The sequence below is a fragment of the Lygodium microphyllum genome, chromosome 16 (assembly GCF_053477565.2).
Source record: "Lygodium microphyllum isolate KBCC chromosome 16, Lygodium_microphyllum_v1.1.10, whole genome shotgun sequence".
Taxonomy (NCBI): Eukaryota; Viridiplantae; Streptophyta; class Polypodiopsida; order Schizaeales; family Lygodiaceae; genus Lygodium; species Lygodium microphyllum.
This window is the reverse complement of record NC_141150.1, coordinates 58,450,819-58,478,740: the sequence shown is the minus strand read 5'-3', so window position 1 is coordinate 58,478,740 and position 27,922 is coordinate 58,450,819. Positions and strand designations below refer to the sequence as shown.

The 27,922-nt window shown below is 41.7% G+C and overlaps 1 protein-coding gene across 7 annotated transcripts in view; it reads left to right on the top strand.

Annotated features, from left to right (window-relative positions):
* LOC148022877 (transferases, transferring acyl groups) overlaps positions 1 to 27,922 on the top strand; it is a 169,687-nt gene that overhangs the window by 54,119 nt on the left and 87,646 nt on the right. For all 7 annotated transcript variants that reach the window (XM_087695811.1, XM_087695816.1, XM_087695815.1 and 4 more), the window contains 2 exons: positions 321 to 384; positions 473 to 518. In XM_087695811.1, coding sequence (XP_087551937.1) covers positions 321 to 384; positions 473 to 518 — 110 coding nt within the window. The remainder of the gene's footprint in view (positions 1 to 320; positions 385 to 472; positions 519 to 27,922) is intronic.

Here is a 27,922-nt window from a genome sequence, read left to right as displayed (position 1 = left end):
GGTTTTTCAGTTAGCCAAGTTGATTATTGTAGCGCTTATTGCACAGCTTGCCAATGGCCAACAAAATATGGCGATGTTTCTAAGGGTAGTATTCGTTGTGATACTTGGGTTTTGAAAATTTGCCCTTGATAGCTCTCTAGCCTTGGTGATAGCTGTGTGAGTGGGTGTAGTTAATAGTACAATAATATCACATCATGACATTCTTTTTGCAAAACAATCTATCTTTCCAATGCAAATGACATTCACTATTATACCAATATGATGGAGAATAGTTGATATTTCTAAATTTTTTAAATTATGAAAGGCTACTGTATACACAGATTTGTGAGTGATTTGCTTGGGACAACTATGTTGGAGATTGCTACCCTTTCAGCTCTCTTTCCTGTGAGTTCCAGATTGCATAATCAGAAGTATGATTCTGCTATAGCCTGACCAAAGCTCCAGCTTACTAAACTTTGATAGTGCCTTGTAGGCATATGTACTCTTACGCCAATGGGGACAAATTATGCTGAGAACAAGTAAGTCAATGCATATATGTGGATGAAGTTTCCTTCAAGGTTGTTATGCATTTGTTGATGTATTGTCTTCAAAGCAAGTGATCTAATATGTATCCTTACTTTTACTTTTCTTCTTGATTGTTATATGCTTTGTTGGAAATTTTGTCCCTAGTGAGATGGGCCATGGCAATACACAAAAATGTTCTTGGGTTGGGTGCAAAAGCTCAATACACACTCAGAATAGACATAGTAAAATACGAAACTTTACTCAAAAACTTTTAAGGGCCTCAATAAGTATTAGACCTTTACATACATGAAATAACATCTACTCGATAATAGCCTGTATGCCGTGGGAGAGATGGTTGTCCATGTATAGTGGCTGAATAGTGAATCCATCATCAAAGAGGCCCAATAACTCACTCAAATAGAGGCTCCATCCTCAATCCTAGAGGGAGTAGTGGGTGTGTCCATGTCCTCTTTGTCTCAATCCTCAGGATATTAGCTTGAGTCATTGCGATGTTTTAAAGAGCTCAAGTACAAGCTTGAAGAGCAAATAGGGGTAAAGGTTAAAGCTTTGAGGATTGATAGAGGGGAAGAATACAACTCCAAAGCATTTGATGAGTTTTGTAGAGAACATAGCATTCATCATTAACTCAGCATGGCGTACATTCCCCAATAGAATGGTGTTGTCAAAATAAGAAATAGGACGCTTTGCGAGAGTGCCTGCAGTTTGTTGAAGACTATGAGGTTGAAATTTTGGGCTGAGGCGGAGACAAATGAAACACAATGGAATTAAAGGAACAAAACTGATTGAAACTAAAAGTACAAGGCTGCAATCTCTCAGCCCCTACATGCAACATGGAGCATTAGTGAGGATGCCAATAGGGGTAGGGAATGATGGCAAAAAGATGAGGACTAGTGATAATGATGGCTGAAGATATGATGAAATGGGGATTAGAATAAATTGTCAAAGTGTAGTGAATGCGGAAGTGTATCACCGGAATGAAAGAAAATGAACATGGAGAGAAGAGGGAGAGAGAAATAGACAGTAGATTGCGGTCATTCGGTTATTGCCCAAGGTTCCCTCTCCATCCTCCTTGAAACAATGGAGACCCATTTCTGTTATGGGTTCTTTATATAAAATCTTTTCTAAAATCATTGCCAATAGGTTGCAGAAAGTATTTTCATAGTTGATTCATCCACGCCAATATGGTTTCATTAAGGGCCGGAATATAATGCACAATATTTTGAATGTTCAACTGGGGATTGACTATGCTAAAGGTTCAGCCCAGCAGGTGGTTATGCTTCGGCTTGATATTGAAAAGGCATTCGATCATGCTAGCTGGTCTTTTTTGCGGCAGCTAATGACCACCATGGGATTTGGGCCTCATATGATTTCTCTTGTGGATACTATTAGTCAGGGTGCTGTTGCCCTTATCACACTTAATGGAGGGATCACAGATGAAATTGATGGAGTTAGTGGTGATTTTGTATATCCATGGTATGTGGATGTTTATGATAGTTAATGAAAAAGGGCTGACAAAGTTATCTTATTTACTTGAAAGAGTGATATTGCATTTTTTCAACAAGATGGTGTCATAGAGAAGATAACAGATGGATGTGCTGGAAAAGAGGGAATACCGGTCTCTTCGACAAGGCTTCCCTCTCAACCCTTTGCTGTTTGCTTTAGTCACTCACCTGATGCTTTCATTGTTGGACAAGTTGGCTGATCAAGGAGAGATTGTTGGTCTGACTCTTCCTAGTGGGGCACGACTTTTGGGGCAATCTTTGGCAGATGATTCCTTCATGTTTCTTAAGGCTGATCGCTTGAATGTCAATCGAGCAATGGTTGCATGGAATATTTTTGCTATCGCATTTGGATTTCATATTAACACTCAAAAATCTACATTGCTTTCTTGCATGGAGAATGATTTGCAGGCCTTGGGTTGGCATGAAATTGTGATTTCTAAGGGAAACATAACCAGACATTTGGGCTATTCTATTGGTGTGGATGTAGCTCCCCGTACATTGCTGGATTGGATGTTATCCCATATTCATGATCCGTTCATATACTGGAAGTCTCAAGGCTGGCCTCTTCATGTGCGACTTAAGGTTGCTCAATGCATCATGATCAACATGAGCTCATTTTTCCTACCTCTTCTTCCTTGGACCAAGAAGTCTCTTTTGGAATTGGTTCAACCTATCCAATTCATGTTGTGGAAAAAGAGAGGGATCGCTTTGGGCAAGTGTGGATTTCATGGCAGCATATTACTACTCCTAAAAGGATGGGGGGAGTAGCTTTGTTGGATGCTGACTCGCATACGTCAGTCTTGAGGCTGGCACTTTTGCAGGCATTATGTATAGAGAGTCATCCTTGGTTAGATATTGCAAAAATTTTCATAGAAAAGACTGGAATCTCTCATGGTAGCATGGTTATTCATGCTTCTTGGTGGTATGTGCTTAATTCCACAAGACCTGTAAAGGTCTCTCAGCCTTTTCTCCTTTCTCATTTGCCTGCCTCTTGGCAGGCGATGTTATGTTTTGTAGTTTGGTACCCTCTTGATTCTCGTAAGTAGGAGAATTTGTTGCAAGGTGAAGTGCTGGCTAATTCTAGGTTGTTGGATTGGCCTCATAAATATTTGCATAGAGATAAGTTTAATCGGATGGCTTGTTTGGGGTTGCAGACAGTCCTTGATGGCGTCATTCCTGGATAGGCCCATCTTTATTCTTTTCGGCGTATTCGTGAGCACTTTCGGGTACCTCGAGGTTATCATGACATTTGGTCGTCTATATAGGATAGGCTTTTGAGGTTCTCCCCTTTGCCAGTATTATAGCCGTTGTCTCCCTGGCGTAATTGGAAGTTTGTGATTCTTGATGATTTTGACAAAAGGTTAGCTAATCAGATTTATCATCAAATGGTGGAGGCCAAGAGATGGGTCACAGAAAAGGCTAATAAAGTATGGCATATTCGGGATAGTAAAAAGAAGTGGCAGGAAAGATTCATCTAGCTCTAGAAGTCAAAGGTTCCCTATCAAGGTAAAGTGTTGATGTGGAGGCTACTTATGGGGGGTCTTTCAACTAGCGATGTGCTGCATGCCTGCAAGATCTCTGCTGGTTGTTGTGTGTTTAGTACTACATGTGATGAAATAGTGCTTCATCTTTTTGTCTCTTGCCCTGTTGCTAGACAAATTTGGAGTTTTGTTTCCTGTGTGGGGTTTGCGGTAACTCAACACCAGATATCAATTCGTTGGATTATGGGAAAGATGATTTCCTCGTCTTCTTTGCATTCGGATTATTCTTGCCTTTTCTATTTCCTTAGATGGACAGCCCTCTGGCATATTTGGCGTACTCGGAATGCTTTCATTTTTGATTTAGTATCGGGTATCCATGGTCATGTGGCCCGTGTTCATGGTTTAGTGTTATGGTAGATCTCCTCTATGGTCTCAGCTGATTTGGTTTATCTTGACATTGCTGCTCCCTGGCTGAATATTGTTCACTCCACTCCGGCTGTCCTTTTTGAGTGACATTTTTGTGTTAGAGTTGTGGTAGACTTTTAGTTGTATCTGTATTTTTTTCTTTACTGACCTGATGGTCTGATGTAAAAAATGTGAGACTTGTATCCTTCCTGTTTGGTTGGCCTGAAGACCGGATGTAAATATTCCAATATTAATATACACTTATTCATGGAAAAAAAGAAATAGACAATAGAACACAGAAAATCTGCAGTGAATGAACGCTGAAATGAAGAAGGCAGATATGTGTGAGGGCATTGTACGTGTAAGTTGGTTGTATCTCTCCACCTGTACGTAAAAACAATGAATGACAATGACCGGGAGGGGCTGGGTATAAATAGCCCAAATAAATACACAAAAAATGATAGGTGCGGTAAATTGGTTGATTGTGCAATAAATGCACCAAAAATGCTGCACACTGCCATGTGGCACCTGCCCGGGGTCTATCTGTACTACCCACCCTGCTCGCCTTGCCTAGTGTGATCCACCTATTGAGATTGTTGTGTAAGCATCAAATAACTTGTGAAAACTGTCAAACTTGCACAAGCAAATGCATAAATGTGCCCAAGAGTACTAACTGTACAATAGTACACAGCTTGTGCCTATCTAGGGGATGATTGAATCTCTAATACCCCCTCTTAGATCTTGGACACAGCAGAAGGCTCAAGGATCTGGGGTGCTGTGGAAGGATGGCTTGAGGAAGAGCCTTTGTAAACAAATCTGCCAAGTTATCCTCCGTCTTGCAATACACCACATCAATAGTCTCATCCAAGATCCTCTCTCAAATGGAATGGTACTGTATCTCAATGTGCTTCGACCTAGCGTGGAGTACAGGATTCCATACCAAAGCAATGCAACATTCATTGTCATAGTGAAGTGTAGTAGAACATGTTTGAGGATAGCCAAGCTCTTCTAACAACTTTTGAAGCGATACTATCTCACATGTGCTAGAAGATGCCGCTCTATACTTTGCCGTTATAGATGAAAGGGCAACTAGGGGCTGCTTCTTACCTCTCCAAAATAGCATCTACACCCAAAGTGAAGCAATATCTTGTTGTTGATTCCCTTTATCAACATATCTAGCCTAGTCTAAATGTGTCCAACCCTAAAGAAAAAAGGCTAAATCTCTTGTATTTGCTGGATAATAAATACGTAGGCCAGGGGTCCCCCTTAGGAACCACAAAATCCTCAACATCGGCTTCCAATGAACTAGTTTTCATTCACTCATGAACCTTGCAAGCAAATCTATAGAAAAACACAAATCAATTCACGTATTTAGGAGCCATATCAACGGTCCAACCAATTGCCTGTAGCGGGTAGCATTTGCGGTTGGTAAATTTGCATGGGCTTAGCCTTCTACTTTGGATCCATGGGAGTAGAAATAGCCTTATACCCCTCCATCTCAAAACTAGTTAAAAGCACTTGTATATACTACTGTTGATAGATGAGATCCCCCTCGGAGTTTACCAAATCTTATGACCTAGAAAAAGGCGGAGAAGACCTATATCCATTATCTCAAATATCCCATGTTGTGCCTCCTTTGTCTGCTTGACCTATTAGATATTTGTCACTTGTATGAGATCATCCACATAAAGCATGAACAACACATGCCCTCCGGTTGAGGTGTGGACATACAATTGAGATTAGTAGAGGAATGCTGATACTCTAACATCCCTTGAAGGAATAAGTTAATCTTCTCATTCCAAGCATGGGGAGCTTGTTTGAGGCCTTCTTCAACTTGTAAATGTTGCCATTTGATGAGGAAAAGTCAAGGGGTTTCTCAATATAGATCTCCTCCTTCAATTCATCATTAAGGAAGAGAGATTTAACATCAAACTGATAAATTGGCGATCTCCTATGTTTGGCTAAGGCAAGAACGGCCCTAATGGTAGCCATCCAAGCTGTAGATGCAAAGGTATCATGGAAATCCACTCCTGGCATTGTGTAAATCCTTTTGCAATGAGTTGCGCCTTGTGCTTATTCGGAGTGCTATCATTATGGTACTTGATCTAAAAGACCCACTTGACTCCAATAAACTTTCTTTGAATAGTTTGTGGCACAAGATCCCAAGTACCATTTTGCTCAATAGCATCCAACTCTTGCACCATAGCCTTCTTCCAAAGCTATGACTATAAAGCCTCCTTCACAAAGGTGGGCTCCCTATCTTGTATGATATAAGATATCAAACAATAGTTAGTACAAACGAGCTTGGTGGAATGTGCTTGGTTCCTTTGAGATCACCGCAGGCCATCTTACGGCTGCCACTCCTTAGGAACTCCCTCAATCCCAACATTATGGAGTGTATGATGTATCACGTGCCAAACGAGGAGGTTGATACTCCCCTCACTACTCTGTCTTTGATGAAGTCTTTGGAATGTTAAGTGGTGTTGACTCAACGGGTGAATTTGGTGGGAAGCAATCTTCTCCTCCATTGATGACAGAGCCTTAAGAGGCAGAGGCTCGAAAGGCACTGGCTCAAGTACCCAACTGTCACTTGGATCTCCAAGAATAGGACACTTAGCATCCCCCTTTGCAGCTAGAAACTCCACGAATTGAATGTCTAAACTTGTTTAGGCCTTCCATGAAATGGGATCATAAAGCTTGTATCCCTCAATCACCTCCAAATGGAGAAAGGCGGTTGATGAAGGAGCAACCACTACTCTTGAGTCCTTTCTAGATTTCTCCTCCTTGGTGTCCTTGTCCTTGTTGGGGAATCCTTCTTCCCATGACTTGTCTTGCTAGAAATGTGACAAGTAGACTCCTTAGCTTTAGCTTGCTTGGTCTTCTCTTCCTTCTTGCTCTTGTTGTTGCTCCTTCCATTATGTTGAGAAGATTGGCATGTGAACATTTCTGGCTTAGGATCCTTTGAGTTGTTTCTCCTGATCCAAGATCATCAGAACCAACTCCTCCCACTTAAAGGTATCTTTCTACCTTGAAGCAATCAAGGTAGAGTAGAATGCATTAAATTGGGACAGTAATTGTGAGAGAAGAGTTATCGCCATGTCCTTTGAGGTAATCACCTTCCTTGCGTTCGACTTGCATCTGCAATTGCCGAAGCGTATTTATATACTCCCACATGGAAGTGGACTTGGATAGGTTCAATGTCCACATTTGTACCTCCACAGGTACTTGCTTCATCACAGTCACCTGATTGTACAATTGATCCAATTGTAGCCATATCTTCTGAGCATTGCTCAAATGCTCTATATGGTCTATCATGGCCAAAGGGCAAGAGAGAAATAGTAATGATTGGATGTAGGCATTTAGTTTGTCCCAATGTGCTTATACCTTTGCCGACTTAGCTTTCTTATCAATAGAAAGCTTGGTGACATCATGGGCTGTAGGATGGTCTATGGCCTCGGTCATGAGCTCCACCAAATCATAGGACTCCACGATGGCAAGCATCATTACCCGCCAAATGCGGTAATTCTCCCCATCGATCTTTTGATCTTAAGAAAGAGTTGGTAACACGGAGACCTTGTAGTCCATAATAGGCTAAAACTCCACGCTGAGCTCGAAATAAATTGCCACTTGAATAACTTGCACAAAAACAAGGGCAGCCCACTTTCAATTCGAAAATGCAGCTTGTTAGGGCTTTCTTTGCTCATCCCTATTGAACTAAAAATGCATTAGATTTAATTAAATATCCCCAAAACTCAAATTAATTAATGAATTTAAACGTTTTGTTAAAAAGAAACACAGTCCTAGAGAGTTACTGTATCCCACATGCAAACCCTAATTTGGGGGGACCCCAAACTTTCTATGAATAGACAGTCTGCCCTTCCATTCAGCCTTAATCTCGTTTTTGTAGATTTCAGGTGCTATGGCTTTGTTGTTCACACTTTGTTCGCGAAAAACACCTTAGCGGAAGCTGGCCCACACTGTCTACCATAATTAGACACTTGTTTGTAGCTATCTTCTCGTAGATTTCTCCTCTTCTTGCTATTGCCAACTATTCGCCATTGCTTAGACTTTGCATTTATTGCATGGTGTTAGTTTGGAGGCTGCATTTGTTTCTTTGGAGGTTCCCTCTGTTGTTGATGACCATGTTAGGCTGCGCTTTTGTTGTATAGATGCTGCTTGCCATTGTTCGATCACCTGAAGGTTGTATCTACCCTTCTATAGCTATCACCTCTATTGCCAGATACTCTCAACTGCGGCATTTGCAAATTTTCTCTCTCCTCTACTTGATCTACTTGCCCATAGTTGTGTTTGCTGCTGGCAAACACTTTGGAAGTTACCTTACTGCATTTGGGATCCGTTGGAGCACGACACTCTCTCCAGCTAATACTTTGTAACCTAATCCTTGAGACATGGAAGTTCGAGGGTCAATATTCCTTCACTACATAGTGTATTTGTTGCATGAACATTGTATTATTTTCAGATTCATTCAATTCATTATTCTCTATGTCCATTGCCTTTGAGTTACCCTAACTCTAATTGTGTTCTATTATCAATTTGTGCTTTGTCATACGATTATATTTGAGTTTGTATGTTAGGGTATTTCTCCATATGGTATCAGAGCTAGATACTCTGAAGAAACCTAGACCTTGATTTGAAAGCTCTTCTTAGAAGCCAGGAACTACAATAGGTCAGATGACTTCAAACACATGTACACCAACTCAGTCTCGAAAGGAGCCTATGTCGAGAATCCAGTAGGAGTGGCATCCACTGCCAACTTTGCAAGGTTCCAACATGGTTGGAGATCCTTTTGATTTCATTGGAGACATCACTAATGAGGAGTTGCAGCTGATTTTGACTCACAAAGCTAGGAAATCCAAAGAGTTATGTTGATAAGCCTTCAAACAAAAGCTGCCTAAAGAGGATATACTAGATTCTTTCTCGTTAGATGTAGTGCACAAGTTTGATGATGTTGGAGGGCTGTGGAGACCTCCATTAGGGATGGGCTCCCCTCTCGGAGAGAGAGATTCGGAGTATGTTCCCTACTTTTAGCTTATCTCTACTACTTTGGGGCAAGACCTCCATTAGGGATGGGCTCCCCTCTTGGAGAGAGATCGTGAGTATGTTCCCTACTTTCAACTTATCTCTACTACTTTGGTGCAAGGTACACAAATTTCTAATTTTTTCCCTTCGTCTATCTATTTTTCTTCATTGTATTTGCAAGATGTTAGAAAAGAACAAGTTGAAGAAAGAGTGCCATATGATGATCATGGCAAATCTCCCATTGAAGACCTATATCTTCTTTGTATACAACATCTTCACCTTCATTTCAATGTCCATCATGTAATCACAACCAATTTGATGTAACATCACAATTTTCAAACCCATCCATCCCATCCACTTCTCTTGCTGCATCACCATTACCTTTCACACCATTCACTTTTGTATATTAGTCACCACATGGTCTTGCACACAACACACCGAGGATCCGTCAAACTTAGGCACAATCTTTAGGACCTCTTCATCTACAGTTCGGGTGGTGCTCATGCACCTTTGGGGGAGGCTTAGCCTCCATCCTACACACCATGGGTTACACCGAGCGCAGGGTTCCTACCCTTTCTTACTGAGGTATCAATCAGCTGGTACCACAATTTGTCTCTATGGCTTTACCTAGCAGACCTATTGGTCACTTTGTTGTGCCCTAGTCGACATATGGATAGGGCTTAGGTGGTCTAGTGCCTCCACCTTCATTGGCACCTTATGGAAACTTACTTTAGAGTCTTCGGGTGTTGTGCTTATATGCACACGCTTGATAATAGGATAGGAAAGCTCACTCTTCGAGTTGATCCCCTGATTTATGTAGGATACTTGTCTAAGGCAAAAGCCTATTTTTGTTCGATCCTAGGAGTTACAAGATGATCATATGTAGAGAGATCGTTTTTGATGAGATGGACATTGTGTAGTTTTTTGGACTAGACTTTGGGCCTGTTCCTCAAGATACACCTTCCGAGAGAGTGCCTTTTGAGCCGGGTCTATTATCTGCTCCTCACTTTCTTGGAGACTCTTCATCTCCTAGGCCCCCTCTGTGAGACTCATTAGCTCGTTGGTATTAGTAGGTCATGCGGGATTAGGGGATCTTTTCTTTGGATTCCACTTCGAAGGGCCCTTGAAGATTTGTCCAGCTTGCTTCTCAGGCTTCATTTGTGTTGTTGTTTATAGCAAACTATATAGCTCATTTTGAGTTGGAAAGTTGGCAAGAGGCTTTTCAGCACCCCCAATGGCGAGAGGCCATGGAAAAGGAGCTAGAGAGTATTGATCGGACCTTGGTGGATCGTCCCTGTCACAAGAAAGTCATTGGGACCAAGTGGATTTTTAGGACTAAGCTAAAAGTTGAGGAGACTTTAGATAAATACAAGGTTCACCTTGTAGTGCAAGCATTTTGATAGAAGCAAGGTGTTGACTATGAAGAGATCTTTGTCTCTATTACGCAGTTGATATCTTTCCATTTGCTAATTGTGCTACTAGCTGCTTACCACGTTTGGCCGATTTATCAGACGGATGTCAAAAGTGATTTCTTCTACTGGCCGGAAAGATAAGGTCTTTCATTTATGGAAAGCTATTTATGGACTGAAACAAGTATCACGGTTTTGATTCTAGAGGATGGACAAGTTTCTTTGGACTCACGGATACCATTCTACCCCTTATGACCCGAACTTATACACTCGTATTACTTCAGAGGGGGTCATTAACATCCTGCTATATGTAGATGATTTACTTCTTTCTGACTTAGATTTTGGTGCATTAGCTGAAATTAAGGCCCAGCTCAGTTCCACATTTGAGATGACCAACCTTGGTTAGTTGTCTTATTTTTTGGGGATGGAGGTTGCTTGTTCAGAGGGGTCGTATTTTTGTGTCACAGCAATAGTATACTCTTTTGCTTGTGGCCATGTCTCTTGATGTCATTGTGCACTCATCTAAGGATACTTTCAGTCAGCCCTTTAATAAGCATACCCATAGGTCTATTGTAGGGAAGCTTCTTTGGTTGATTCACACCAGGCTAGATTTAGTATACTCAATTAGTTTGCCAGTTAGTATTTCACTACACCTAGGATGTCACATTGGATGTTTGTTTGGGTGTTTTGAGATATCTTTGATGTACCTGTTCTTATGGCTTAGACTCTTGCTATATGGTTTGTGCTTGCAAGGCTATATTGATTCTGATTGGATAGGTGATCTTGACACGTGATGTTCCCATGACAACTATCTCTTTTCCTTTGGCTTGGCTCCCATCTCTTGCTTTGGTTGTAAGCAAGAGATGGTGGTGGCTTTTACAACTAAGGTCGAGTATAGGGCTCTTTACGATAGCACCATCGAGGCCATCTACCTGAGGAGCTTACTAGTGGCGTTTCAGTTCCCTTGTGCTACTCTGATTGTCATCAATTGCGACAACCAAAGTGCGATTACACTAGCTAGTAAACCCATTATCACCTTGTGGACGAGTCATCTTGAAGTATACTTTCACTTTACTAGAGAGTAGGTTGAGCCAGATACTATGCGCTTAGAGTTTGTGTCTTTTGTGTCTTCTAGTGACAATTTTGCAGATGCATTGACCGAGGTGGTCAATTGGCTGTTTCTATAGTATCCACTTTCGAGGATCGGCTTAGGTACACTCTTCCCTACTACTTTGGATTGATAGGGAGAGGGTGACTCACTCTAGCTTTCCCTTCTAGTTTGAGTGGGGTGTGGCTTCTTCTCTCTTGATGGTGATAGAGTGTTGCTTACATATTGATTCAAACATTATATATTTATTTTGTACTTTGTATTTTTGTCTGCATCATTAGGATGACCATGATTGAGTATGATCATATTGCATTGCCTCTTGCATAACCCTATTGTATTGGCATTTTGTTCTTGTAAACATGCATTTGTGTGCATTTATCCCTTTTGGGTCTTTGGAGTGGTCAACTTTGTATCCAGCCGCATTGCACATGGCTGTCTCCAAGGGTAGTCTACCTTGCTTTGCTTGCTCATCTTGCCTAGCTTCTTCCAACTATCTTTTTTATCTCTACCACATATTCCCTACATTTCCCTATTCTTCGTCATTGGCATCTGGCAATGGTAGGGATAGCCTTGTTTGTTTTGTGGTCTTGGGGTTGGCGATCCCTTATTATTCTGCCTTCAGGACACAGTTACTCAATAGGCCCAAAACTTATGGAAAACCCTCACTTAATGATAAATCTTTTGAAAACCAAAACAAATGCCCTTTAAAAAAAAATTCCATTGTGTTTCCATCCACCTTTGTAGGACTTAGCAGCCCATTGTACAGGCAACATGCATCCTTTGTCTGATGCTCTGGTCTTTCTAGGGTGAACACTTGGGCTTTGTTGGTAAGATTACCATTGTATGTGTAGTCTTGGTAGGTCACTTGGCAAGCAATGTGCACCCTTTTCTTGATGCCTTAGTTGCTTTGGGGTGGGACGCTTTGGGAAAAAGAGAAGAACAAGGGCTTGAGTTTGTTTGCAGTCTTTTTCTACTTCTAGTTTTGGGCTTGAGAGGGGATATTGAGCTAAAAATAAATTGACAATGCCGAAACTCAAATTAACTAATGAATTAAAACCATTTACTAAAAAAACATAGTTCTAGAGAGTTTATGTGTCTCACATGCAAACCCTTCTTTGGAAGGCCCAAATTTTCTATAACTAGATAGGTTACCCTTCCATTCAATCTTAATCTCATTTTTGCAGATTGTAGGTACTAGAGCTTTGATTCCCACACCCCGTTTGTAGAGGACATCTTAGCTGAAGCTGCCACACACTATCTACCATCATTTGGCGCCTATTTGCAGCCATCTTCTTAGTAGATTTCTCCTCTTCATGCTGTTGCCAGGTATCCACCATTGCTCAGACTTTGCATTTACTACTAGGCATTAGTTTGGAGGCTGCGTTTGCTGCTCTAGAGGTTCTTGTTGTCGCCAGCTGTCCACCATTGCTTAGACTTTGCGTTTACTACTGCATGTTAGTTTGGAGGCTATGTTTGCTGATTTGGAGGCTCCTTTGCTATTGGCAACTGTTCCCAGGCTGAGTTTTTGGTGTGGGCTGCGTTTCCCCTTGTACAGCTGTCGCCTTTCCTGCTAGACACTCTATAGCTGTGTTTGTAGATTTTCTTTCTCCCTTGCTTGTTTGTCATCGATCCCCACAATTGTGTTTGTTGCTGCTAGAGACACCTTTAGAGGCTGCCTTGCTACATTTCGGGATCCGTCGAAGTATGGCACTCTCTTTGGCTCATACTCTTTGTCTCGATCCTTGAGACATGGAATTTCTGTGGCAGTATTTCTTCATTGCATAGTGTGTTTGCTGCATGAGCATTGTATTCTATTACGATTCATTCAATTCATTAAGCTCTGTGTTCATTCAGGCTCAGTGGTGGCTGGATTAGTGTGAGATGGAGCTGGACAGTGGCTTCAAACATGTGTTAATGTTAGTCTAAGGGTCAATAGTAGTTGGACACCAGTTCAGGTTGCAAATGGCCTAGCCAATTTAATTATGGACGGGCACATTTAATTTTGGGTAGGGCAGAAGGACTGAATTTAATTTTCATAATGATTTAATTTTGAAAATTAAATAAATGACTGGATAATGTTGAAAAATGGGTTTAGAAGGTTGCCACTTGGCAAAAATACCCATGTAAGACTGAAAAAACGTTTTTGGAGGTTGAAGAGAGAGATTCAATTCATTCAGATTGAGGAAAAGAGAGAGAATAGGCTGTTGGTCTGAGTTTTCTATTGTGGAGGACCTTTTAGAGGTTGGAGCAGCAAGAATCAAGCCATCTGATGTAGGCGACAACAATTCTGGGACCTTTAGGATCAGGCGACAGCTGCTTGAGATAGGCAATAGTAGTTTGAGGTCTCTTAGTAAGTGGCGACAACATTTAATATTGTCTGGTATAGGCAGCAATTAGATTTCAGGCCTTTCTCGTGAGAAAACCAGAAATCTCTCTCTTTTGGCACTCTCTCATCGTCTCCAATTTGTGCTTAGTCATTCTCAGCCTTTTGGATTAGATTTCAATCAAATTTGGTGGACAACAGAGAGATATTTGTTATAAGGCCTAAATTTTTATAGAAACTAGGGTTTGACAGCCAACTCGGGAAGGCATCGCACATTGCATCCAATACTTGAAATTTGTGTAATTGTCAAGGAATTCAAATACAAGTCCATTCATTGTAAATTGGGGCAGCATTTGGCTAGTTGGTGGTTTCATTTGTGCAAGTGCTGGATGAAGAATCAAGGGAACAACAGAGGAGATTGTGAATCGCAGCTTGCCCTCATTCCATTAGCAATCAAGTTAAAGAAATACCGAAAGGGGTGCTAGGGTGTCCAATGTCCAAGATTATTAAGGTAATTTGTGCATTTCAAGTTATGTTCATTTGCTGATAGTGCTTAATCAAGGAATTACCACCCTTTCCAAGAAAGAAGGCTGGTTTCATGGTTCCATTGTTGGGATACCACTCAATCCCTTGATTTGGTGGGCTCGAGGCACTTGATTGCAAGCCAAGGCTTTGTGCAAGTGCTGATTTTTGCTCTCAATTGAGAAATCATAGCAATATGTCTTCATACAGTGAGATGCAATCAAGCAATTATAATGCCTCTCAGTATGAACATTCACATAAGAATGAAGGAAATGCAATGTGTGATCTTGGACAAGGCTCAGAGCATGGATAGCAAGCTGAAAATGTTGCTATTGGGCAAGATACAGGGCCTTCAAGGCATACTGAGGTTAATGACCGGCAAAGTGAAGAGCAATTTGATGACTGGAAACAATGATTGATAGACATTGGCCTCCCGCTTCATGATGTCTGGAAATTCTTCAATGAAGGTCAATTCTCCCATGGATGGTCATTCTCTTTGTTTTTGCTTTTCTTTTTAGTTTTGTGGGAAACAATTGGCTATTGTGATACAACTTTCTGTAGCTTCAGAATACAGTGGAATCAGCCTTTGATATAAAGCCTGCATCAAGATAGTAATATGCTTCTGTCATGGAGGGATGTACTTTTGGTAGAAAGTGGCTTTGGCAATGATGATCTCCAATTCTTCAACAAAAGTAGGGATTCTCCAATCTTCCATTGCTTTTCTTCCTTTTCAATAGTGCCACTTCTTCCATTTTTAGGCTCTGTTGGTGCTTGTTGATGGCAATAATTCCCTGCGTGCACATCAAAACATGGAGCTCTCGAGAGAACACCAGGGAAAGAGGAGTCTTATTGCAAGACAATCTATCTTGTATTCATCAAGCAGCTTGTTTTCATTCTTTATGTAATCACAATAGGAAAAAGAATATCGGGCACAATAAATCTTTATGCAACATTATATAAAGAATCTCCCATGGCTTTCTCTTCAACAAAATTGATTACATTTTTCATATCCATCAAAGAACCACAAAAATAACAAGGTGCACCGAAGGTAATGCCAAAGCCTTCATTTGAAGCTCCCAAAGATGCTAATGAAGCAAAAAAGTTGGTACCTACAGGGCAAAAAATGCAAATGCAAGGCCATCATGGAAGTGCCAATCCAATGGATTTTGGACAGATGGGCATGCATGCTATGATGGGAAAGCTAGGATACTTGGTGGAAGCACGATTTTTCATGCTATGGTTAGACATGGACTACATATTGGAATGTATGGCACAAATCCCTATGGTATGCAACAACCAATGCATGGTATGCAAGGCTCAATGTATTTGGGTATGGCTGGAAATGTGCAAAGTCCTATGTATGACAGCATTGGTTTGATGCTTGGGGCACAAAGTAGCATGTTTGATAATGCACTACAATCTCAATTGTGGTGGGCCACCCTATTTTGCGATGGTAGCAAATTTGTAAAGTATTGTGATGAGTACTAGAGGACCAAGGTCCCTATCTGTAAGGATAAGATGGAGTTGACCTTGATCATAGCATGACAACCCTTTGAAAAATGGGGAATTGACTTCATTGGGCCGATGAGTCCCGCGGCACAGTACTCCAAGGCCAAGTACATCATAGTAGCCAGCAACTATCTCACAAAATGGGTTGAAGCTCGAGTCACTAGGAAGAATGATGCTAGGGATACATCTAAGTTCCTTTGGGAGTAGGTGATCTCATGATTTCATTGCCCATCGAGCTAGTTAGTGACCAAGGCATGCACTTCATTAATGAAGTGATTGCTCGTTTGCTATCCACATTCCTAATCATCCATAGAAAATCATCACCTTACTATTCTTAAGCCAACGGCTAGGCAGAATCCACGAATAAAATCCTAGTGAATGTCCTGACTAAAGTGGTCTTTGCCTTGTGTAGTGATTGGGATAACAAGCTCATGGCAGTGCTATGGGCCTATAGGACAGCCTATAAAACGGTAGTTGGGCAAAAACCCTTCAACCTGACCTATGGGACAGAAGCGATCCTGTCAATAGAGTTTTTCATTCCAAGCTTGAGAGTAGCAGTACAAGAGAGATGGGATGGAAAGGAGGTATGGACGGAACGCCTTGTAGAGCCAGAACGTCTCTCTGAAACTCGGCTCTTAGCTACCCATGCACTCATTTGCGAAAAAGTACGACACAAGAGTTGGTTTGACAAGCATGTCAAACAGCGTGACTTCGAGCAAGGTGACCTCGTGTTGCTATACTTTGTGAAGGGCCATAAGCAGACAATGAAATTTAGAGGATTAGGGCTCTTCAAAGTTTAGTTGAACCGGCAATGTCGAGCTCGAGATCTTAGAGAGTGAGGGTATAGGCTTCTTCAATGGTAGTCGCCTCAAGAGGCACTATCCTCCAACCCATCCGTTGCACAAGTTGCCAATGTTGCAACCCCTTGTAAATGTAAGAGTGGCCACTATCACAGTGATCGAGGACACGGATGAGGAAGCAACACCTGCTTACTTGTGAATAACAGTTGTTGCTCAAAGAATACACGCTTTTGATGTGCTTATCGATGAGGGAGCTGACTTCAACATCCTTACCCATGAGCATTGGACTCTCATTGGTTAGCCGCAATTGTAGCCCATGCTAAGGACATTGGTAGGGAGTCACTGTTAGGCCGCGCATTCAAGAAGCAAGCCCATTGCTATATTGACTATGATTCGCAGTGCATTCACCTTGCCGTTGACAATGTTCGGATAGTAATGGCATTCAACAAGGGTAACACAACTCCATTGCAGCCTGCAGTGCCACCCATAGAGGAAACAAGTGCAAGGTCTAAGGAGAGGAGTTGTAACTTGCCCCAACCTATTAAGACAAAACCGCCTGCAATCTACAGGAGACACATCTAGGACCATTGAGCAACAACTCGAATGGGTGCCCAAATGACAACCAAAGCCGCCTAGAAGCCTGCATGAACTCTAACCACAGAACCTCACATCATAGGCCTAGGAGGCAAAGTTGGCTCTATCGAAGTAGATGAATAGTCAAGCCGCGATGGATATCCAAAGACCTATTGTGCACTTAGGGATACTACGAAGGCAACAACTGGATTTGGTTGTCTAAGACTATGAGCGCTATGCGTGCTCCTCAATCCAAGCCCTTCAGTCCATATCCAAAAAATTCGAAGCTTCCTAGAACTAGATACTACTTGAACTAAAAGCCATCAAACCCATAGAGTCTCAATGGGTCATCAACCAAAACTACAGCTTGTTGCCCCTCAACCGATGAAACCCGACACTCTCAGAGTTCGTGCTATTCCACAAGTAGGAAGCAATGCAACCTTGAAGCCCCTAGATAAGTCCCTCGTATAGGTCGCCATTGAGAGCCCTACTGACCCATCCACACACCAGACATCGAATGTTGAGTTATCTAGCCTAGTCAAACCCCAACCTCCTGCAGGCCTTAGATCCTCTTATGAGCATCGATCTATTCTCACTTTTGCCTCCGATTTAGCCAAGAATACGGGAGATGACTTGGTCATTTGCATTCAACGTTTAGATACCACCTTCACTATGCTTACTAAAAGCTATGAGCGGTTGGACTTAGGTCTCTTGGAAGAGCCTTTGGTAGTTGATGTACGCACGCTGCCATGCACTTGGGAAGAATCGGAACTCATGTTTGTTAAAGTCCCCATGGTAGCTGAGGAATTGATTGCCAATGGAATTTCTCGAGAGCAAGCTTGCCAATGACGGCTAATCACCTCCTATAGCAAGAGCAAAATCTCAACAACCAAACATTAGTCTACTCTAACTCTTCTTTCCTACGGAGATGGTATACTCTCTGTCTCCAATGGGAGCAAGAGGGCTATCAAATCATGACCAATGCCAAGCAAAGACGCGCCATCAAAACTGCAGAGTATGATTTAACTTATGTAGCTCCCACCTCCTTCAAAGTATTGGCCATCACCCGTAATCAACCCTTAGAAGATCATGTTATGGTCCATCCTTCCTTGGATTGCATCCTGGGTGAGGAAGAACTGCACGTTGCTAGTTGGATCAACTCTGGTGATTTCCTAATTGATGTCGACCTACATCACACGTGTCGGCATTCGACCTTAGGACATGGACCGTCATGCCGCCTTAGAGTACAACTTGCAATTTTATGCTTGGCTATGAAAAAGTAAAAGTATCATGCCCATGCGCTTAATGCCCTTAATCCTTCGTCCTCGAATCCTAGGAAGGATTTTCATCATTCCAGGGGGGAGGGGGAGTAAGGTGGAACACAAAACCTCAGAGGAACACGAATGATAAAACATAAAAAGGGGAGGTAGATAGGAAGAAAATGTTGAGATTGAAATCTAAAAGCAAAAAGGCGAATAAAAAGACTTTGCGCTTAAGACGAATAGTTAGGAAATGCTTGCTAAAAATTTCCATTCTATCTTCGAAGTCCTCTTGTTTCATTGCGTAAAGCTGCGGTCTTTTGCTTTGATGTTGGAAAATGGTCTTACAAGTGAACTAATGGAAGCCGTTGTATCTTGGCAGGAACTCAAAATGGTAGCATAAATTCCATTCTCAAAAGAAGAGCATAATAGGTATAGCTTGGCCGTCAAGAGAAGAGTCTTCCACCAACTCAAGTACCGTAGCCATGAGCTTGTTCCATCAACCTAAAGGAATTGATAAATGCTGAAGATGCAGTGAAGAGGAAGATTGACTAGTACAACCTTCACAAATACATGGAAAAAGCTGGCCAAGTGATCGACCACAGCTGATGAATAGAGTTCTTGAGGACCTTTGATGCAAGCAAGGGTAGCGGCACCGTAATTGTTAGGCGAGGAGGCCCTCCCAAGAAGGTCAAGATTGCACTAAGGCCAGACTTGGTGGAGAAAGCACTAGGGAGCAAGCCCTACCTCCGTACATGAGAGTCAAAGACGAAGAAGTACTCTCCATAGCTGATGAACTTGTAGCAATCTGCCCTTAGCTCCTCAAAACTTCATTCTCAGATCTGCCCCTCATGCCTATTACGTTTTTTTTAAAATGCTCTCTCTTTTTTTTTTTTTCGTAAAAGGTAATTGTATTAATTACGAAAAAAATACAAGATTACTTGATTACAAGATACATGACGACAATCCAAGCCATCATGCGAAGAGGTGCTAAGTACTACAAGTTACAATTTCATGGCAAGGATGCGGAGGAAATTGCCATATGCCAAGGACGGAAGTCCTTCGTAGAGAGCACATTAGAACGATGAAGAAGAGTTAACTGCCAATACAAGAGGCCCTTAAGCCTTACAATATGCCGCTGAACATTATGGGCGGAGTCAAACAGAAACGCATTCCGAATGGTCCAGTTATGCCAACAGCCCCAGTATCGAAGAAAGTGATACATGAGCTTCATATGTGGCTGTGCGGGAGTAGGGTATTTGGGCTGGCCCAAAACCCAATCAAAGGGGCGCAGTGTGATACCAACCACCCCTTGCCAAACGGCTGACAAAAATAACCAGACTTTCTTAGCGACGGGGCAAGAAAAAATGCTCTCTCTCTCTCTCTCTCTCTCTCTCTTTTGGAAATTTGTGCCACATGGCATACATGTAACAATTTTTCTGTTTAAACCTTCTGGTCTAAAATTCTCCATGATCAGTGGAAAATTTAACCTCGGCACAGACCAGAGAATTAATCCTTGTGCAAAAACGAAGATAATGACATGAATAGATTTTGGAGTCCAAAAATAGTAATTTTCTAAATTTTAGGGACGGTGACCCTTGCATTCCTCAAGTTGTTCTGAGCAACTTTTATCATTGCAACCACATCAAAAAGTGTAATGTGGCTCAGTTACGGTGAATTTTTTTACCGTGAGCATTCTCACATGTGCATCTTCTGTCTTGGCTAGGCTCATTGTCGTGCACCATCTCGAGTGGCTAAGCACACAGTCCCAAACCACTGGCATTCTATTCTTTAGTGCCCATTCAATATGGAACATGTCTTAAGGCTCAGACAAACCATTAGTCCAATTTGTCCCAATGACTGCCTCTTCTGGCCTGCAAAGATCCCGGCTTAATCCAAGAGAACTCTGGGGGGTAAAAAGCAACAACAACTAAAGAAAAGAAAAATAAAATATTTATATAAGTAACTGAGGAAAGCAACTGCAAAAAGTATCACCACCTGGTGATATACCCGCCTCTTGAAAGAGGCAAGCAACCTCGATTGCATGCCATATGCTAACAGATGACAGAGGACGATAACAAGATTCTCCATGTTATTAGTGCTGTCGCATGTATCACTTGCTGACAGATGATACGAGGCGATGGTAGGAGTTTTTCCACTACCATTTGTGTCATTGCAAGTTCAAGTTTCACATAGGTGGAGGATCGCATCCTGTATCCAACTATGATTACTAGGAGCCTTTCTAATATACATGTTTCTGGATGCAACACAGGGCGATAGCATGTATCTCCGAACTATTAGTGTCACAACATGTATAATCATTCAACTGAAGTGTAACAAATACAATTTCAAAGCACTGAGATGTCATTCAATGATAGACATGCTAATGCTAAGTGTAAACCATACATTGTGCATTATTCAATGAGATGCAATATTCAAGTGTACAATAAAGAATGTACATTGCTTCAAAAAGCATTCTAAGTCCCTATAGATTCCAGTAAGAAAGCTTCTAGATAAAGTTGCAATAACTAAGGCGAATCTGCCAATTCAGCCTCTTCCATCCATTTGGCATCCATTGGTGAATAGTTCTTGAACTTCACCAAAAATCTTCTTATAACTCTACCTTTCACTTTCTTATCCTTATGTGCCAGGATCTGCTCAGGAACTAGAATCTCATCTAATTCCTCTACTTGAGGCTGTTACTCTTGAACCATATCTTTTGGCACTTCACCAACAAAAGGCCTCAATAAGCTCACATGGAATGCATTATGAATTTTTCAATTCTTTGGCAATTTCAGCCTATATGCCACGTCATTGATTTTCTCTGAGACTTGAAAAGGGCCATAGCAATGGATACTCATCTTTGGAAACAAACGTTTCTTGCCCTTCTGTTTTCTCAAACGTGCCTTTTCAAAATGCAATAAGACCCAATCATCCTTTTGAACAAGAGTTCTTGACGATGACTATCAGTAGCTCTTCTCTGTTTAGCTTGTGACTTTTCTAAGGCATTCTTCACTTTTTTATATGCTTCTTCCCAATCTTTTACATAACGATTTGCTTCAAAAATGTTATCGTTTGTTTGAAAATGGGAGGCAGTTTCTTTCCACCTTCCACAATCTCAAAAGGTGCTTTGCCAGTAGATGAGTGCACTGTATTATTGTATGCATACTCAACCAATGGTAAGTAGTGTTTCCAAGAAGTCTTATGATCTGAAACGTAACACTTTAGTAGATCTAAAACAGTCGAATTTGCTTCTTCAGACTGTCCATGAGTTTGTGGATGGAAGCCTTGGCATTATTTTAATTGGAGAGGACATGGCAAGTGGCAGGGTACCAAAAGGAGATCTATGAGCTGAAGGAAGAACTCAAGGCCAAGGAAAAAAAAGGCAATTGGCAAGAAAGGTTCGAGGAGGAAAGACGAGAGCTCATAGGGCTACAAAGGGAGTATAAGCTCCTTATCTTGCAATAGGAGGAATTAAGAGAGCAATCGGAAAGGATAGAGGAGGCAACGGATATGCTTGCAGCAAAAGATATGTCTAAAGCTTACGAAGAGGAAAAGCACTGAAAAGAAATGGAGGGTTTGGAGAACAGGCTATTGTTAGTGATGGAAGAGCAAGAAAGGCTGAAAGGTGAAGTGAAGTGCTTGGAAGAGGAGAAAGAAAATGTTACCCAAAGGTGGAAAGAGCAGGAGTCAAGAGTGGTGGCTTTAGCCAAAAGACAAAACGAAAGTCTAGAAGAAATGAAGCAAATAGGCGAAGAGTGGGAAGCTAGGAGTGAGGAAAGAGTGAAAGACTTGGCAAACTGTCCAGCCCATGTGGAGAGCAAGAGTGTGCTAGAAGAGAGGAGGGCAGAGGCTGTGGAGATGAGGATGGTGGGCCAGCAACATGCCTTTCTCAATACCATCTTAGATATCATGCAACCAGAAGAGGAGGAGGCCCCAAAAATTTTGAAGAAGTAGCTAGAAATTGCCCCCAGAGCCATAAGGCATGGGTTCTGTGATCAAACACAAGAAGTAGAGACCCATTTGAGCCAGCAAGAGCAAAGAGAATACTTGCTAAGGGCAGGGTTGACGGCAGAAGAAGTAGAGTTTGTTGGATTTTATTCACGTCTACACTATAGAGGAGTGTTGGTGATCTCTAATAGGACACTGGGGCACTGTTTACTCTTTGTACGAGAGGTTTTTTCCCCTAGATTTATTCGCTTTATTTTATGTGCCTATGTTACACAATTTCGGACACTTATCGTGTTTCACACACTTCAGGTGTGAACACCCTCTTACAACCCTAAGGTTTAGGGGTTGTACTTTGTACTTGCATTACACACTTTAGTCTATTGCATTGGGTGTCATGCCTTCACGCTCCACGCTGTCTACATCACTCTCAACTGAGCTTCGATTCACTCCTGTTCTCACAATTGGTATCGGAGCTAAGTTCAGTTTAGTCTTCTCTCCCTATGCTCTGCAACCAAGAGTAGGGTCTAGCTTTGCTCTAGCCTCAACCTTTAGGAGTCTCCGTTAGCTGCCTCACACTGTACTCTGCTGGCACCAGCGACCTCTAGTCTGCAACAGTTGCCCCGCCCGCAGTAGAAGCGCAGCTCTAGCCAACACTTCCTCCAGCTCATTGTCTCAGCCAATGCTTGTGCTAGTGCTAGCTGCCTTGCCTCTTTTAGCTCTATTGTTGTGCCATGAGGTACCAACTACGTTGCTTGGCAGTTGCGTCTGTATGCACTTGTGTGGCCATCTGTCCTTAGCATCCCCTTGCGACTTGGACGCCGCCTCTTGCGCCCGTTAGCAGATCTAGGCCCGCTCGTAAGCCACTAGTGTCGGCTGATAAACGCTGCCTTAACGTGTGCCACCTGATAAGTGCTGCCCCAGCCGGCGCCGCTTGATCCCCTAGTGAGCCTCCATCACAGACCGTTAGTGGTACAAATTTTTTGTAGAAAAGAAATTACTTTTTTATTTTAGATTTTTTTCCGGGGAAGGAGCTTTTTCCCGGCAGGCACAAGTAGTCTCAATATGTGTTTGGGACGCGATTATTGTAGAAATTTCTTGGTCAATCAGCTAAGAATTTTGGGGCTTTTGAGTTTTGTGTAGACATTAGTACATGTAGTACAGGTTTAGTCTAAAATAGACTGTTTTTGAGCATTTTGGGGGCAAGAAAATTTGGGGGCTTTTCTTCAACAGTATTGCTGAGCATTTATTGCACCTTGGACTACGTGCATTACAGACAGTTTTGATAGAGTATGCTTCAATTTGCTAATTACAACAAATTAATTGCTGTAATTTTTGAAAACTTTGAGATTTCCAGGTTGGTCCAGCTTGCGACATTGCTCTTTTGCTCTATGATTAGCATTGTTTATCATGGCAAATTAGGGAGGTGATGTATTTACCTATCACAGGAGGACAAGTTGGATGGTAACAACTATTCACTCTGGCATAGTTGCACTCGTACGTAGTACGAACTGGTTTGTACTGTACGGTTCGTAGACTGTACGAATTCGTACAAAAAAACAAGCACTTTTTTGGTTTTTTTGTTTGTTTGTTTGTTTTTTTTGCGTGGTTGTTGTTGTTGGTGGTGGTTTGGGTTGTTGACTGTTGTTGTTGTGGTAGTGGTGGTGATTTTGTAGCCTTTATCGATCAACCAAGAAAGGGGGTGGAAGCTTGATTAGACTCCTCATACATGTTTTGTTATGATTTATCCTAGAGCCAAAGGCCATACATAAGGTATTCAAGCAATTCCAAACGTTTCTAATTGATGTCCCATCATTTTTCACAGGTGTCATCAATAAATAAATTCAGCACCATTTGAGAATCATCGAGTAGCTTAATCCTATTGATTTTACCTTTGTTCACAGCTCATTTTGCACCACCCAACCCAGAGCATTAGTACACATTGCTAATAAAACTAGGCCAGAGGATAGCTTGGCCTAATGTACCTTCTGAGAGTACACGAATTAGTGAATGTACCATCGATAGCTGCTTTAGCCTTAGTAATGCCAAACAAAACCATAACAAAATTCATAAATCTTTTACCAAAACCTTTGGTGGTTTGTTTGGTAATTGTTGGTCTCACAGGCCATTTTGGCCTCTTGTAGACGTTAATAAAGCATCTCATGTCATTTCATCTCTCTCTCGCTCTCTCTCTCTCTCTCTCTCAGGCATACATGCCTCTTATTTGTATGATCATTCATGTATGATGCATCCACTCCTATGTATGTACTTGTAAGTTGTAGCGCATGTTGCGCACGCGGCATATGCTATAGAGGCTTTGGCGTGTTACCCTCAAGTATTCATCTTATATACTCCAATAGCATTGCTATTTAGACTCTTAATATCTGTTCTATCATCTATAGTTAAAAATAATGAAGTTGATTTTTTTTTCGTACTAATGTCGTACCGTACCTTATAAAATCTTAAGGTACCATTTAGTATCGTATTTTATCGTACCGTACCATACCGTACTTTTTGTATCTGACAACTATGCACTCTGGTCTTTCATAATGAAGAATATGCTAATTGTGAAGAATCTTTGGGAATATGTCAGCAGTGAAGAAGTTAGGTTCGGAGTTGTAGCTCTTGCTACTCCTCCCCCAGGAGGACGTGGACAACGGGTAACTCAAGGTACACAGGATGCACAGGTCTTGTCGCTGATTGCATTGGCAGTTGAGTGGTCTATCATTCCTCACATTCGGTTTGCAGCTTCTTCACGAGTAGCTTGGCTAACCTTGGAGCAGTTGTTTGTTGGTAAGAATGAGACTCGCATCTCTTTCTTGAAGAAAGAGTTTGAGACACTGAAGATGGATGAGGGTGATTCTATGGAGGATCACCTAAACAAAATTCAAGACTTGTGTGAGCAGCTTATGAATGTTGATGAGTATTATTTAGATACGCAGATGCTATCTACTACATTGAATTCATTGTTGCCCTTGTTCTTGGCCTTTCATATAACCTTGAACCTCACCTTGAGGATTGCTCCATAGCCACTTACTTTCCTTCTGTTGGTAAGTTTGCTCTTAAAGGAGGAGTAGATAAGAAGAAACAGTGGTGTGGATGCTATAGCCTTTGAGTAGGATTTTATGGGACGACAAAAGTGTAAGGGCAGCCAAGTAAAGAATGCTATGCAGAGCTCCGGGACTTCAAGCACTTTATAGGGGAATAAGAAACAAGGGGGCATGCAAGCCAAGAAGGGCAAATGCCATTATTGTAAGAAGCCAGGTGTCATGAGGACATGTATTTTTAAAACCTCACTTAACATGTCGATTAATTTTTAATCACATGGTTAAGTAAATGTTGCACATCTGAGCTGTAATTGGGGTTAGAGTAAATTTATGAACTCGGGACTCGAGAAAATCATGGGATGTTAAAGGCAAAAGTTGGTATAAGTTATGCCGCATAGGCACTTGGTGGTATCTGGTACCAGTTGTTGGCCTAGGTCATTCATTTGGCCATAAGTATCAGTTGGTGACACTAGAGAAGTGGCGTTTAATGGAACACCAATTTGATGGACAAAGATGGTGCAAAGATACTTGGGAATGGAAGTTGCCTAGCCAATTTAATTATTGGCCAATCAGATTATTTTTCAGGGCATCGAAATAATTATTAGATCATTTTTCAGTATTTAAATATTGAAAAGTAATATTTAATTATGGATAATGTTGGAAAAACCATTTGGGAAGGCTGCCACTAAAAAATGCCCATGTAAGATTGAAAAACATCTTTAGAGACTGGAGAGAGTCATTTTTAGTGGATTCAGCCTGCAAGAGAGAGGGAGGAGATGCTACTGGTATGATTTGCAGCCATTGGAGGACCTTCTGAGACAACCAAGGGTAGGAGAAGACCAATCCACATCAGGTGACAGCATCTACAGGCTGTTGAGAAAAGGCATTAGTAGTAAATGATTGATTTTCTTCAGTTCTTTGCATGTACAAGCTGTTGAGACAAGGCAACAACAGTAAATGACAGGTTTTCTTGAGTTCTTCACGAAGAAAGTCCACATTTTCTCTCCTCTTAGTATTCTCTCTCATCTCCCAGCCTTTCTATAGCCTTGCTCCAAAGATTGCAGCATTGAGATTACTAGAGGTTGAGAAATTTTAGATTTCTTTGTTGTAAACCCTAATCTGCAACAAAAATTAGGGTTTAGCAGCAACCTTGGGAAGTGCGCCAAAAAATGGAAGCCCCAAGACTTGGATTCAACAAGGGTGAAGCTATTTTTAGTCTATTCAAGTGGAGGGACCAACAAATAATGGAATTTGGGGCATTTTCCATCTCTATCAAAGCGGATGAAGGCCAATTGATTGCCCGAATCAAGGGACAAATCAGATTAAAGACTTGCTGGTTATTTTGAACAGCAAGGGGAGTTGGAATACCGAAAGGGATTGGGAGGATTCCATTGTACACCAACTTCTTTTTCAATTAAATTAAATAAATACCGAAAGGGGCACCAGTTTTGGGACCAATAGGGTGTCCAATGTCCAAGATTATATGGTAAAGTGTACTTTTCAGTTTTGTGAATTTGTTAATTGCTGTAAATAGTGCTTAATCATGTTATTTACCACCCTATTTGAGGAGGAAGGCTAGTTACATGGTTCCATTGTCGGGATACCACTCAATCCCTTGATTTGGTGGGCTCGAGGCACCTGTTTGCAAGCGAAAGCTTTGTGCTAGTGCTGATTTTACTCTCAACTGAGAAGTTACAGCAATATATCTTCATACAGTGAGATGGACTCAAGTAGTGATGATGCTTCTCAATATGAACATTCACATGGGAATGAAGGAAATGCAATGCCTGACCTTGGATAAGGCTTAGACCATGGACATCAAGCTAAAAATGTTGGTGTTGGGCAAGATGCACGGCCTTCAAGGCATAAGGAGGCTGATGACCAGCAAAGGGAATAGGAATTTGATGACCAGTTCAAGAATCGGATGAGGACAGCAGTAAATCTCATTGTTGAATTGGCAAAGGATCCTTAATTTACCCGATTTTTGAGTGCTCCAAAGAAGGACAACAAAGGCAAAAAGAAGAAGATGCCCTCTACATCTTAGGGACAGCAAAATGCACGGAAGATAATGCCAAACCCTTCATTTGAAGCTCCCAAAGATGCTAATGAAATAAAATAGTTGGTACCTACGGGGCAAGGAATGCAAATGCAAGGCTATCATGGAAGTGCCAATCCAATGGATTTTGGGCAGCCAGGCATGCGTGCTATGATGGGGCAGCCAGGATATTTTGGTGGAAGCGTGATTTTTCATGCTATGGTTGGACAAGGACAACATAGGGGAATGTATGGCACAAATCCCTATGGTATGCAGCAACCAATGCATGGTGTGCAAGGCCCAATGTATTCGGGTATGGCTAGAAATACGCAAAACCCTATGTATAGTAGCATTGGCTTGATGCCTAGGGCACAAAGTAAGATGTTTGGTATTGCATCTGCACCCCCGAATGCGTATGGGGCTCAAGGAATGAATA